The 15,679-nt window shown below is 46.1% G+C and overlaps 1 protein-coding gene across 1 annotated transcript in view; it reads right to left on the minus strand.

Moving 5' to 3' along the window:
• Nucleotides 1–15,679, minus strand: part of ZWILCH (zwilch kinetochore protein) — a 109,433-nt gene that overhangs the window by 33,368 nt on the left and 60,386 nt on the right. The window contains exons 10-11 of the mRNA XM_073618294.1: nt 14,045–14,100; nt 4,670–4,775 (exon numbers count right to left, since the gene is read on the minus strand). Coding sequence (XP_073474395.1) covers nt 4,670–4,775; nt 14,045–14,100 — 162 coding nt within the window. The remainder of the gene's footprint in view (nt 1–4,669; nt 4,776–14,044; nt 14,101–15,679) is intronic.

The following is a 15,679-nucleotide window of genomic DNA, read 5'->3' on the forward strand; positions in this document are numbered from 1 at the left end:
TCCCCATCTGGTGGCAGGCAGCGTGGCAAGGGACATCCCCATCTGGTGGCAGGCAGCATGGCAAGGGACATCCCCATCTGGTGGCAGGCATGGTGGCAAGTGACACCCCCATCTGGTGGCAGGCATGGTGGCAAGTGACACCCCCATCTGGTGGCAGGCATAGTAGCAAGCGACATCCCCATCTGGTGGCAGGCATGATGGCAAGTGACACCCCCATCTGGTGGCAGGCATAGTGGCAAGTGACACCCCCATCTGGTGGCAGGCAGCGTGGCAAGTGACATCCCCATCTGGTGGCAGGCAGCATGGCAAGGGACATCCCCATCTGGTGGCAGGCAGCGTGGCAAGGGACATCCCCATCTGGTGGCAGGCAGCGTGGCAAGGGACATCCCCATCTGGTGGCAGGCAGCGTGGCAAGGGACATCCCCATCTGGTGGCAGGCAGCGTGGCAAGGGACATCCCCATCTGGTGGCAGGCAGCATGGCAAGGGACATCCCCATCTGGTGGCAGGCAGCTTGGCAAGTGACATCCCCATCTGGTGGCAGGCATGGTGGCAAGTGACATCTCCATCTGGTGGCAGGCAGCGTGGCAAGTGACATCTCCATCTGGTGGCAGGCAGCGTAGCAAGTGACATCCCCATCTGGTGGCAGGCATGGTGGCAAGTGACATCCCCATCTGGTGGCAGGCAGCGTAGCAAGTGACATCCCCATCTGGTGGCAGGCATGGTGGCAAGTGACATCTCCATCTGGTGGCAGGCAGTGTGGCAAGTGACATCCCCATCTGGTGGCAGGCAGCGTAGCAAGTGACATCCCCATCTGGTGGCAGGCAGCGTAGCAAGTGACATCCCCATCTGGTGGCAGGCAGCGTAGCAAGTGACATCTCCATCTGGTGGCAGGCATAGTGGCAAGTGACATCCCCATCTGGTGGCAGGCATAGTGGCAAGTGACATCCCCATCTGGCAGTGACAAGAGATGGTGGCAAGTGACACGCTCAGGGCTCCCAATGATTCTGCATTATGGTGAGTTGAACTATTTCAGTTTATATTACAATGTAATGATAGAAATAATGTGTTTCAATTATCCTGACACCATAACAACCATGGTGCCGGGGATGATTGAAGCACTAACACCAGCCATTGCCTTGAAAATTTGCCTGCGAAAAATCCTTACCCCTCGCGCGCTTACCCTGAAGTATTTTTAGTCTACAATTAAAGCCAGTGTTCTCGTGTATGGAGATATGTTTTTAATTGATCTATTGTAGAAGTCATCGATAAAGGACGTGGTGTGTGTGTGTGTGTGTGTGTGTGTGTGTGTGTGTGTGGGGGGGGCAGCATTGAAGGACCCGGCCTTGGGGCGGCAAAGGGAGTAAATCCGGGCCTGTATAGACTGTGCACTTTGCATAGTCAAGAAGTTGCAAGAGAAGTTGCTCCAGAGCTTAGTAAATGAGCAGAAGCTCTGCTGACTTCCATCATCCAATCATGTGCAAGCAAAAATGCTGTTTTTTTAAATTTTTTTTATATTTTCCTTGCATTTGACTGGGCATTCTTTTCAAAGTGAAGCTTTTCTCATTTACTACGTCCTGGAGCAACTGCACCTGCAGCGTGCAATTGCACTTTGCAAAGAGCACAGTCTATTTGCCTTTAGTAAATCAACCCCCTATGAAAACCCACCTTGTGTTACTCTCCAAGTCTGGAAATTCCTTTTCATGGGGGTAGAGCGCGCCGATATAAAGTTATAATCAGGTATTGGGGGGCAGCACTTTCACCTAGCAGCAAAAAGGGTCACTGGTTCGAATCCCGACCACAACACCATCTGCCTGGAGTTTGCATGTTCACCTTGTGACTGTGTGGGTTTCCTCCGGGTACTTGGGTTTCCTCCCACACTCCAAAGAAATGCAGGTTAAATGGATCCTGTTTAAAATTGGCCCTAGTATGTATGAATGTGAGTTAGGGACCTTAGATTGTAAGCTCCTTGAGGGTAGGGACTGATGTGAATGTACAATGAATATGTTAAGCGCTGTGTAAATTGACAGCGCTATATAAGTACCTGCAATAAATAAAAAAAATGTATATAAAACACGTTTCCTGTTTTTAAACCACATGCCGACCAACCGCCCTAGTTGTACTGCGGCAGAACGGCACGGCTGGGCGAAATGATGTTATGCGAAACAACAGGCCCCTAGTGGCCACTAGGGGGCTCGCTCCCCGAGCTGAGGCGAATGCCCGGCGGTCTCGATCATCACCAGGCTCCCGCGATCGCCGCTGAGACACGGAGAACCCAGACCTGTGCGTGTAAACAAACAGTATCCGGTTCTCTGAGGGGAGAAGTGACAGATCGTCTGTTCATACAGGGCAGTTAGAACACAAACTAGGACACACTTAACCCCTTCACTGCCCCCTAGTGTTAACCCCTTCATTGCCAGTGACATTTTTACAGTAATCAATGCATTTTTAACACTGTATTAATGCCAATGGTCCCAAAAATATGTCAAAATTGTTCGACGTGTCCGTCATAATGTTGCAGTCACGATAAAAATCGCTGATCGCCGTCATTACTAGTAAAAAAAAAAAAAACTTATGATTGGCAACACGACACAAGTCTGCGCTCGGCTATTTTCCAAAGCGTCGTTATCCTCACCCAACACACCTCTATACCCAATTTTGGGTGACCCCAAATTCTCACCAGGCATACAAGATATTATTTTTCAGAGGCTGAGCGACGCGGGGGTAAACCAAGCTGCTCATTTTAGTACGGGAGGACGTTGGTATACTATAGCTGAACTATCTGATCCCAGAGGGCGGTTTAGCTTAGACTTCTGGAGATCCCGACAACTAGGCCACTTCCTACATTCCTAAAAACCACCTGATACCAACGACAAACCCCTTACATTGTTGGAGGAACTCTGCGACAACACAGGACCCATAACACACACACTTTCCCTGGCATATAACTTACTAAACACACCAAAGGCAGACTACAAACCACCGGGCCTAGCCAAATGGGAAACAGAATTAAACTGTCAGTTCAATACACCCAAACGACACTACATTTTAAAGTTCACACACAAATCCTCCATCTGTAGTAAGATTCAGGAGACCAGCTACAAAATTCTTTCAAGATGGTATAGGACCCCAACATTGCTTCACAAATTTTTCCCGACAACATCTGACACCTGCTGGCATTGCAAGGCTGACAAGGGGACACTTCTACACATTTTCTGGTCTTGCCCGAGACTGTCCCAGTATTGGCAAGAGATTCGAAGAGTAACCCAAAAATTTACTGAACGTATAATCCCAGATGACCCCGCATTCTTCCTACTGCACACGACCAACATCCCTGAGAAAATTTATAAAAAATCATTGATAAGACACCTATTAGACGCAGCCATAGCCTGCATACCACTTCAGTGGAAATCCACACACCCACCCTCCATAAAACTTTGGCTAGGGAAAGTAGAGGAAATAAAGCATATGGAAGACCTAATTCTCACAGCACAGAACAGACAGGAATCCTTCACTAACACTTGGCAACAATGGAATATCTTCATCTACTCAGATGAAGGTCAGGCACTCAGGGGATCCACTATGACTACATGAGAAGTATCCCTCCGGGGGTACGTGCTCCCATCAGACATAGTCAAAACTGATCCACACCAATGTATCAAGAGAAAACCCTTGCGACATCCCATGCTCGAGGGGACATTCCATCCCAGTCTATCCTATACCCTCTCACTAACCCTCTTACCTCTTTCACCTCTCCCACCCCCCACCCCTCTTGAACCCCTCTATCTCATACCCCCATTACTTTTTCTATGCTTCAAACTTTAATGCTCACTGCATTCTTTCCTACTCCCATTCTGGGGAATCCTCCTTTTTTTACTAATAAGAGAAAATGAAGGGACGGGATACACGTGCCTCAACAACACATCTGGATATTAATAAATGCCGAAGACAGCTTCATTACCGAATACAAAACCCTCCTGATAATGGTTTATAATGTGACATCAGACAGAAGTGATTTAGGAGTGGTACCCAATGTCAAAGGTTGTTATAAGTAATGCTGATTTGTATTCTGTATTATGTGTTATCTTGTAAAATGTAGGCCCGTGTGGCCCTGTTCCGGTTATAAATAAAAAATTAAAAAAAAAAACAAAAAACAAAAAAAAATTATTAATAAAAATGCCATAAAACTATCCCCTATTTTGTAGACGCTATAACTTTTGCGCAAACTAATCAATATACCCTTATTGTGATTTTTTTTTTTACCAAAAATATGTAAAAGAATACATATCGGCCTAAACTGAGGACAAAAAATGTTTTTTTTATATATTTTTGGGGGATATTTATTACAGCAAAAAGTAAAAGATAATGCATTTTTTTCAAAATTGTCGCTCTTTTTTTTTTGTTTATAGCGCAATAAATAAAAACCGCAGAGGTGATCAAATACCACCAAAAGAAAGCTCTATTTGTGGGGAAAAAAGGACGTCAATTTTGTTTGGGAGCCACATCGCACGACCGCGCAATTGTCAGTTAAAGCGACGCAGTGCTGAATCGCAAAAAGTGCTCTGGTCTTTGGCCAGCCAAATGGTCCGGGACTTAAGTGGTTAATAGACCCATACATGGGCTGCACTGCATTCTAAGATATCAGTTTTAGTATATAAAGGTGTCACTTACTATTCCTCATCTTGCACCACAACATCTCAGCAAAGTCCAGATCTCCGCGTTCTGAGAGAAAAGAATGGATGGAACTCTCTACTTCTGCCGCATCACTCTTGACTTTCTAGAATGATATAATAGGAGGAATAAGAATCTAAAGGCAAATAAACAATTTGGTGTAGTATTTCACGATGCACCGAAAATTTAGGTTGCCGAAAATTTTCGGCCCAAAAACAAGGTTTTCAGCGTTGTGCCAAAAGAAAAACCTTGCTTATCCCCTCTTAGCGCCGACTGTATGCAAATTTGCGTTCGTGGCTTGAAGGGGTGAAACCCCGCACAGCATGATGGACAGGACACTGTTGGATTGGTATTCTGCTGATGAAGCCCAAATCTCGGGCGTAACTTGTAGGGGGACAGGGCCTGGAACCAAAGCCCCCATCACGCTGTGAGTTTGTCATATGATTGGGATTGCTGGCTGTAGAGACCAGTACAGAGAGGGAGATAAGTCTGTGTATGCAAAAAGCGATGTATAGCACTGTGATGTGTTGCCATTTCCTGTGCGTGTATCTTTAAGCTTTTATTGGTATTTTATTATTAGTTCCTTCCTTTTTATGTAGCTTGGATGTTTATCTACACGTGGATAAGCCTGGATGGGAGCCAAATGAGAGGAACGATATATGGAGGCAGATTTAAAGGGGACATGCACCTGAAATTGGCACCAAGTTTATCATGCTGGCTGTGAAGTCATAATATTTAGGGGTCATTGCAAGGAGGTGAGTAGTTTGGATTTTGCACGGGTGTATTAAGAAGGTGTCACTGAAGATAAAAGGACATAAGTGTGCACTTTTAGTCACAGTGGGTGTCACAAATTGGGACGCTGGACTTGAATATTGCTGTTCACAAATATTATTTTATGTTTGGATTTGATCTGCACTATTTAAGGTATAATTGGGCTCTGAAAGGGAGTGTGGTGTTTTTCACCATCAGTGATAACATTTTGTTGTATAGGTTATTTTTTTTTTTTTTTTTTTTTTTTTTGTGGTTGCATAGATTGACTTTTGCACTTGATGCCTGCAAGAGTGATGATGGAGAAAATAGGATTTTTTACAACAGCTTACCTGTAAAATCCTTTTCTTTCGAAGGACATCACGGGACACAGAGCCACAGTAATTACTGATGGGTTATATAGGTATCACTGGTGATTGGACACTGGCACACCCTATCAGGAAGTTCAACCCCCTATATAATCCCTCCCCCTTGCAGGGATACCTCAGTTTTGTAGCCAAGCAATATAGTGTATTAGAAGAGGGGCGGGACCTCTGTGTCCCGTGATGTCCTTCGAAAGAAAAGGATTTTACAGGTAAGCTGTTTTAAAAAATCCTATTTTCTTTCTCGAACATCACGGGACACAGAGCCACAGTAATTACTGATGGGATGTCCCAGAGCAATGCTACCTGAGGGGGGGGAACCACGACCAAGTAGGGTGCAATCAGACCTGAGGACCGTGTACCGCTGCCTGCAGCACACTACGCCCAAAGGCGATATCCTCATGCCTTCTCACATCCACCTGATAGAATCTGGTGAATGTATGAACTGAAGACCAGGTTGCGGCCTTGCAGATTTGAGCCATAGAGGCCTGGTGATGCACTGCCCAAGAAGCACCAATAGCCCTTGTGGAATGTGCCCTGATCTGAAACGGAGGAATCTTCTGTTTCAAACCGTAAGCTTGAATGATCAACTGTCGAATCCATTTAGAAATGGTAGCTTTTGACGCTGCCTGTCCTCTATTGGGACCCTCTGGCAGCACAAACAAAACATCCGTCTTGCGGATCTGAGTAGTTGCCCCTAGATAGGCCTTAACTGCTCTTACTACATCCAACGAATGTAGAGATCTCTCTTCCGGAGAACAGGGATCTGGAAAAAAGGAAGGTAGAACAATGTCTTGGTTTAAATGAAAATCAGAAACCACCTTCGGTAAAAAACTAGGATGAGGGCGTAGTACCACTCTATCCTTGTGTATAATCAAATAAGGCTCCTTACAGGAAAGAGCTGCTAACTCTGATACTCTTCTAGCAGAAGAGATGGCCACCAGAAAAATTAATTTCCTTGTCAACAAGACCAAAGGAATCTGACTTATTGGTTCAAAAGGCTGTTTCTGTAACACAGCCAGGACCAAATTCAAGTCCCAGGGGTTTAGGGGCGCTTTAACCGGAGGATTAAGACGCATCACCCCCTGCATAAAGTTTCGGACCAAAGAATGCGAAGCAAGTGGCCGCTGAAATAATAATGATAAAGCAGAGACCTGGCCCTTGATGGTACTCAAGGCCAGCTTCATCTCTAATCCCATCTGTAGAAAATCAAGGATTCTACCTATGACATATTTCCTGGGATGCCAACCTCTGGATTCACACCAGGTTATATAAGCCTTCCAGACTCTATGATAAATCATCCTGGAAGCTGGCTTCCTTGCATTAATCAAGGTAGATATGACAGGACCTGAGAGCCCACGACTCTTCAGAACGTGGGTCTCAATAGCCAAACCGTCAAATCAGTGAGAACCGATGCCACGGAATCACCAACGCATCCGTCCCGAATGCAAAAGGATCTTTTGTCCTTGCCACAAATCTGTCTATCTTTTTGTTGAATCGGGATGCAAAGAGATCTACATCTGGAACCCCCCATCTTTGGCATATGGCCCAAAAGACGTCGGGATGCAGAGACCATTCCCCTGGAAGTAACTGCTGGCGACTTAGATAGTCCGCCTGCCAATTCTCTATTCCCGGGATGAAAACTGCCGATATGCATGGCACATGCATCTCTGCCCAGACTAAGATCTGGTTCACCTCTTTTTGAGCAGCTCGGCTCCGGGTGCCTCCCTGATGATTGACATAAGCCACTGCTGTGGCATTGTCGGACTGGATCCTGACCGGACAACCCTGTAGCCTGATAGTCCAGGCCTTTAGAGCTAGATGTATCGCCCGAATCTCCAGAATGTTGATGGGTAAGGTCCTCTCTGTCTTGGACCATACCCCCTGGACCGCAGCCTGTTCCAGAACTGCTCCCCAACCTGACAGACTGGTATCTGTTGTTACCACCGTCCAGGTAACCGGTAGAAAGGATTTCCCCTTCTGCAGGTTTTCGGGTATGAGCCACCAATTGAGGCTCTGACGCACCGCATGCAACAGGTGCATCGGAAAGTCTAATGCCTGAACCCTCTTGTTCCAGGTCGACAGAATACTGCGTTGCAGCATTCTTGAGTGAAACTGAGCATAGGGAACTGCTTCGAATGAAGACACCATCTTCCCTAGTAGCCTCATACAAAGGCGGACTGAGGGACCCTTCTTGGTCCTTACTGTCAGAATCAGCTCTCTCAAAGCAGCAATCTTTGCCTGGGGTAGAAATATTTTCTCCTGGCTTGTATCTATAATCAGACCTAAATACTCCAGTCTTCTTACTGGTTTTAGGAAAGACTTTTCTAAGTTGAGGATCCAACCCAGGTGTTCTAGATACCTGACCGTGGTCCTCAAGTTTCCATTCAAAGAGGCTACCGACCGGTCTATCAAGAGCAGGTCGTCTAGGTATCACACGGTCTCCACGGTAACCTTAGGGTACAAGCTGGAGTTTCAGGAATTCCCTTCTCCTCGGTTCCTCAGATCAAATGTTCCCAGAGACCCAGAGAAGAGGAGAAAGTCTTAGTGCAGATCCTCACTGGATTGGTCCGCTCCACATTTAAGTTGCCCATACCTGAAACTGCTAAGGAATCCTCTTCTGCTTTGGGGTCACTGAAACCTTTCCAAGCAGCACATGCTTTTCCTGTTCATACTTTACTTGAAAAGCTCATTTATTCTGAGTGGGACACCCAGACAAATGTTTTTTTCCGCCGAGAAAGTTTTTAACACTTTATCTGATGGAAGAAAAGTTTATTAAAATGTGGGGAATACCGGCTATTGATGCCGCCATTTCCTCTGTAAATAATAGCCTGACTTGTCCTGTAGACAATGCTCAGATGCTCAGGGATCCTGTAGATAAGAGGATGGAATCCCTATTGAAGGATGTTTTCTCCTTAGCAGGATCAGTGGCCCAACCTGCAGTAGCAGCGATTGGAGTCTGTCAATACTTAAGAGACCATGTTAAGCAGGTCATCAAAGTATTACCTGAACAGCAGGCCCAGGGGTTTGCTAACCTTCCAGCGGCCTTATGCTTTGTGGTTGACGCCATTAGAGATTCTATCATGCAAACCTCCCGTCTTTCACTGGAGTTGGTGCATATACGTAGAATCCTATGGTTGAAAAATTGGTCAGCCGAAGCACCATGTAAGAAGCTACTGGCTGGGTTTCCATTTCGTGGTGCAAGGTTGTTTGGAGAGGACTTGGATAACTATATCAAGAGAATCTCTTGTGGGAAAAGCACTCTCTTACCTGTCAAGAAGAAGAGTAAGCGTCCCTCTTTCAAACGGACTTTTTCCCCAGCGCCGGGGGCTTCAGCCTCCAGGCAGTCTCGACGGCTGCCTCCATCGGGGTCCAGAGACAAGAGTCAACCCCAGGGACAAAAGAAGTCCTGGGGAAAGAAGCCTACTAGGCAAAACACTAAGACCTCTGCATGAGGGGGCGCCCCCGCTCACTCGAGTGATACCTATATAACCCATCAGTAATTACTGTGGCTCTGTGTCCCGTGATGTTCGAGAAAGAAAGAGGCTTTTTACACTACAGAAGGATGGACATCCCAGTGATGTTTACAAGAGACAGCAGGCACAGGCCTTATATGCTATTGAAGTGTGGAGGTCCCAGTGATGTCTACAAGAGATGAGAGACACAGGCATTATAAGCTAATGAAAGTTGGAGGTCCCAGTGATATCTACAAGAAACGAGAGGCACAGGCATTATAAGCTAAGGAAGGATATAGGTCCCAGTGATGTCTTCAAGAAAGGGAAGGCACAGGCATTATAAGCTACTGAAGGATGGAGGTCCCAGCGATGCCTACAAGAGACGGGAGGCACAGGCATTATAAGTTAATGAAGGATATAGGTCCCAGTGATGTTTATATATATAGGCTATAAGAAGGCTTACCTGTATGTAGGCACTGTAAATATCTCCTAGGACGTCTACCACATCTAGATGCCTAAATGCATTAAGTTTCTGCCATGTGATTGGCCGATTAGCAATTTGTGTTAACAAGCAATTGAACAGGAGTACCTAAAGCCCCATACACACGATAGGACTTTGTACAAACTTTCCCTTGGATTTTTGTACAAAGGGCGTTGCCCAAAAGTTTGTCTTGCATACAGACGACAGGACTTTTCCAGCCAACTTTCACCATATCACGTGGTTTTTCAGCTCTTTACCACCAGCCTTTGGTCAACTTGTGTATTGTTGTCTGATAGTGTCAATCTCGCCACTTTTATTGGCGAGATTGACACCTTGCGAGCAGGGTTGACACTGGTGCGGGGATCCGACTTGGATCCCCGCCAATGCCAGGCACTGTGTTTGGTATGAATCTTGAAGGGGAACTCCACACCAAATTTTAAATAAAAAACCGGCATGGGTTCCCCTCCAGGAGCATACCAGGCCCTTAGGTCTGGTATGGATATTAAACGGAACCCCCTACGCCGAAAAAACGGCGTGGGGGTCCCCCCAAATCCATACTAGACCCTTATCCGAGCACGCAGCCTGGCCGGTCAGGAAAGGGAGTGGGGACGAGCGAGTGGCCCCCCCTCTTGAGCCGTACCAGGCCGCATGCCCTCAACATGGGGGGTGGGTGCTTTGGGGGAAGCGGGCGCCCTGCGGGCCCACCACCCCAAAGCACCTTGTCCCCATGTTGATGAGGACAAGGGCCTCTTCCCGACAACCCTGGCCATTGGTTGTCGGGGTCTGTGGGCGGGGCGCTTATCGGAATCCGGGAGCCCCCTTTAATAAGGGGGCCCCCAGATCCCAGCCCCCCACATCTCTGGAAGAGAAGAGGGAAGAAGACGATCCAGAAGTCCGGACCACCGATGGCAAAAGAGCGCCAGAAGATAGCGGTGGAGCCGGCAGAAGATGCGGACACCGGGAGAAGACGCCGGAGAGACCCCCGAAGTCGGAAGAAGACCCCCGAAGTCAGAAGAAGACCCCAAAAGTCAGAAGAAGACCCCCAAAGTCGGAAAAGGACCCCAAAGTCGGAAGACGACCCCCGAAGTCGGAAGAAGACCCCGGAGCTGCCTAATAAATTACTTTAAAAATCTGTGTACTGTGTTTTTTATTGACACTTTTTTCCCTAGGTGTATGGGTAGGGGTACGATGTACCCCATACTCATTCACATAGGGTGGGGGGCCGGGATCTGGGGCCCCCTTATTAAAGGGGGCTTCCGGATTCCGATAAGCCCCCCGCCCGCAGACCCCGACAGCCAACGGCCAGGGTTGTGGGGAAGAGGCCCTTGTCCTCATCAACATGGGGACAAGGTGCTTTGGGGTGGGGGGCCCGCAGGGCGCCCCCCTCCCCCAAAGCACCCACCCCCCATGTTGAGGGCATGCGGCCTGGTACGGCTCAGGAGGGGGGGGGCGCTCGCTCGTCCCCACCCCCTTTCCTGACCAGCCAGGCTGCGTGCTCGGATAAGGGTCTGGTATGGATTTTGGGGGGGGGACCCCCACACCGTTTTTTCGGCGTAGGGGCTTCTCCTTAAAATCCATACCAGACCGAAGGGCTTGGTTTTCCCCAGAGGGGAATTCCCTCTCGCGCCCGCCGCAGTAGGAAAATGTGTTTACAGTACCCTGTCGCCGAGAACCAGCGCGATCCGATTGCGCTGGAAACATTCTCGCGTCTGCGTACTGTAGTTTGTACAAAAGTCCGATGGCTTTGTGTACACACGATCAGACTTTGCTCTATCGGACTTTTGTTGCAGGAAAGTTTGTCCGTTCGCACAGCCAACAAAAGTCCGATGGAAACTGAAAAAGTTTGTCCGATAGAGCGTACACACAGTCGGATGTTGCTCCAAAACAGCTAATTTGCATGTTTGTTGTCAAAAAGTCCGATCGTGTGTACGGCCCTTAAGAGTGGTCGGTGATGTACTCCCAGTTCTCTGTAGCAGTATTGTCAGGGCTGGGCTCAGCCCTTCCTTCTCTGAGCTAGCCACTCAGCTGTCGGCTAATTGCCAGCACCTATGTCTCCACAGCTCCTCAGCTGTTGATGATATCCTGCTCGTCAGTCCTGCCTACTTAACCATTTAAGGACCGAGCCTCTTTTTGAGATTTGTTGTTTACAAGTTAAAAAACATTTTTTTTTGCTAGAAAATTACTTGGAATCCCCAAACACTATACATTTTTTGTTCTAACACCCTAGAGAATAAAATGGCGATCATTGCAATACTTTCTGTCACACCGTATTTGCGCAGCGGTCTTACAAGCGCACTTTTTTTGGAAAAAAATACACTTTTTTGAATTAAAAAATAAGACAACAGTAAAGTTAGCCCATTTTTTTTTTATATTGTGAAAGATAATGTTACGTTGAGTAAATTAATACCCAACATGTCATGCTTCAAAATTTCGCCCGCTCGTGGAATGGCAACAAACTTTTACCCTTAAAAATCTCCATAGGTGACGTTTAAAAAATTCTACAGGTTGCATGTTTTAAGTTACAGAGGAGGTCTAGGGCTAGAATTATTGCTCTCACTCTACCGATATCGGCGATACCTCACATGTGTGGTTTGAACACCGTTTTCATATGCGGGCGTTACTCATGTATGCGTTCGCTTCTGCACGAGAGCTCGTTAAGACGGGGCATGTTTAAATTTTTTTTTTTTTTTTTAATTCTTATTTTACCTTTTATTTTTACACTGTTTTAAAAAAAAATAAAAAATTGTGTCACTTTTATTCCTCTTACAAGGAATGTAAACATCCCTTGTAATAGAAAAAAAGCATGACAGGACCTCTTAAATATGAGATCCGGGGGGGAAAAAGACCTCAGATCTCATATTTACACTAAAATGGAATACATTTTTTTTTTTAAATGGCCCTTTAAGAGCTATGGGCGGAAGTGACGTTTTGACGTCGCTTCCGCCCTGCAGTGATATGGGGACGGGTGGGGGCCATCTTCCCCTCACTCGTCTCCATGTCAGGCCACAGGAAAGATCCAATCGCCTCTGCTGCTGCTAAGGGGGCCCCTCTCCTGCCGCTGATAAAAGTGATCTTGCGGCGAATCCGCCGCAGAGACCACTTTTTTCTTAAACCGGACCACTCACGGAAGAAGAGGATACCGGGATTATGGCAGCTAGCTGCTGCCATAACAACGATATCCTCCTTCAAAGTACTGACGTATAACGACAGTGGTCGGTCCGGAAGTGGTTAAGCCGTCCACTCCAGAGGATCTCTGCCTTCGCCTTGGTCAACATCACAGAGCCTATCTCCTGCGATCCTGTTCAAGACTTGCTTGGCTGACATCCCTTCTGGCTCCAGATCCTGCTTACTGTTCCACTACATTGATCCCTGACTTCTGGCTTGGCTGACTATCCGTTCCGGTTAGTGAACTTTGGCTATGTTTTGACTATGTTTGTTCTTTTTACTTTTATTATTAAACAAGTGTGATTTAACTGTACTTCTGTCTTGGCCTGATTTCATGGTTTCTGACAAGTATCTATGCTGATTATATAAAGATGTAGGGGGGGTGTTTGTATTATGGGGTTTATTACTTGCGTTCGGTTACTCACATGTACCTGTGCACTTTGATAGCCTCAACAGTTCCGGTTATATCTCTACTTTCTTCGGATTATGAATGACAGCTGAGCACAGCGATAAATGTGTAATTATGGGTCGCTATGCTCCAGTAGCATGACCCGAATAGAGAGCTCAGCTTTGCAGCACTTGAAGGGTTAACAGTAGTCAGCACAGCACTTAAAACGGCTTAAGTCACCTGTTTAAGAGCAATACATATGAAAAATGCCTGAAAGATATTAAGTGTCCCCATCCATCATGTGTGCTGAGAGAAAGGGGCATACATAATACATGAGCGCAGCACAATGACTGGGAAATCATTTTATTGAAGCTGTTTGGATACACCCTTCAAACCTCCAGAGTAAATCCTCAGCAGTCTACGAGCAACAGACCTCGACATGAAACGATTTCCCCTCGTGTCCGCTTGTTGTTTTCCTGGCTTTCTATCAATTTTTATTCAGGTTTCCCTTTTTTTTTTTTTTTTTTGCACCCTGGGGCAAAGCAGCTGAATTGAGCAATCGTAATATGCATCACTCAGTGTAATTGCCATGTTTAATAATTGGAATATTACTCCTGAGAATTACCTATATCAGCATGGGGCTAAGAGAAAGAGAACGGCTTTGTAGTAACCTTGTCAAAAGAGTACACCCCTTCATTGCCAGAGCCCAGCAGACAACCTTACTCATGTTATACCATTCATTCCAGGGGTACTTACCTCGGCTTCTTTCTTAGGTGCGGGATTATTAACCCCATCCAGTTTATTCTTTAATTCTGGAAAGAATAAAATAATAGCTATGAAATAAGAGAGGATGGCATATCCAAAAAACAAAAAAAAAAAAACATTTTATTACAAACAGGCTCAACAAACAATGTTGACAATGTTGTGTCACCGACAGCTCTGGGTCTTGTACCAATGATCAGGAGCTGGGAAGACCTGCTCTCGATCACATGGTCACTGTGATAGTCTGAGAGTGGTCAGTCACAGTACAGCCCACCCTTGTACTCTTTTTTCGCTCTTGAATGGAGAAAACTTACATTGTATCTCTTTCTCCTTGATAGAGAAGGAAAATGTAAACAAAAAAAGAAAAAAAAAATGTAGTCTGGTTGCAGCCATTTTAATTGTGGGCAGCTGAAGCTGCTGCCTGTTCACTTCCTGGATTTACAGAGGAACACCTCCAGCTCTGCAGCTCTCATCGGTCCTCTTATGACTCATCCCCCCTCCCTTCCTTCCTGGCAAACTCTCACAAGAGTGAAAGAGAGAGCTGTGCATCATGTCATAAGCCTAGGCCAATGACCAGACAGGAAACAGGAAGTGGGCTGTATAAGGGATTTATTGGCAGAAAAAAAATGTTTTACTATCCAAAGTTAAAGCAACAATAAGGGCAGAAGATTTAATAGATGGAAAGATGAAAAAAAAAATGACTGAAGTTCTGCTTTAAATCAAAGTAAACATTTATGAAATACTTAAAGTGACACTAAAGCTTTGTTTTGTTTTTTTTAAATAACAAACATATCATACTTACCTCCACTGTGCAGCTCGTTTTGCACAGAGTGGCCCCGAACCTCCTCCTCTGGGGTCCCTTGGCGGCTCGTCCCCGCATTAGATAACCCCTAGGAGAAGCGCTCTCCCGAAGGGGTTACCTTGCAGGCGCGCTCCCAAGTCATTCATTCGGCGTCCATAGAAGCCGAATGTATGAATCGGCCCCGCCCCCCCGGTCATTAGATTTGAGTGACAGAAGTGGGAGCCAATGGCTGCGCTGCTATCAATCCATCCAATCAGGACCCGAGACACCGGCTTTTGCGGAACAAGCTAGAGGGGGTACAGGTAAGTAAAACGGGGGCTCGGGGGCTCGGGGGGGGGGGGGGGGGCATGCAGCATTACAGGAGGTTTTTCACCTCAATGCATAGAACGCATTGCGGTGAAACATCTCGAAGGTTTACAACCCCTTTAATCACTTCAGCTCCAGAAGAATTCCCCCCCCCCCCCTTCATGCCCAGGCCATTTTTTGCAGTTCAGCACTGGGCTACTTTAACTAGCAACTGCTTGGTCACGCAACATTGTATTCAAATGCAATTTTTATCCTTTTTTTCACACAAATATAAAGCTTTCTTTAGATGGTATTTGATCACCACTGGGTTGTTTTTTTTTATGATGGAAATGAAAAAAAAATACAAAAAATTCAGAGAAAAAAAAATAAATTCTGCTATAAAACATCCAATAAAAAAAAAAAAAAAAAAAAAATCTAATTTCTTTATAAATTTTGGCCAAAATGTATTCTGCTACAAGAATTCGGTAAAAAAAAAAAAAAAAAGTGTATATTGATTGGTTTGCGTAAAAGTGCCTACAAAC

This window comes from Aquarana catesbeiana, linkage group LG03, assembly GCF_042186555.1.
Source record: "Aquarana catesbeiana isolate 2022-GZ linkage group LG03, ASM4218655v1, whole genome shotgun sequence".
In the NCBI taxonomy this organism is placed as follows: Eukaryota; Metazoa; Chordata; class Amphibia; order Anura; family Ranidae; genus Aquarana; species Aquarana catesbeiana.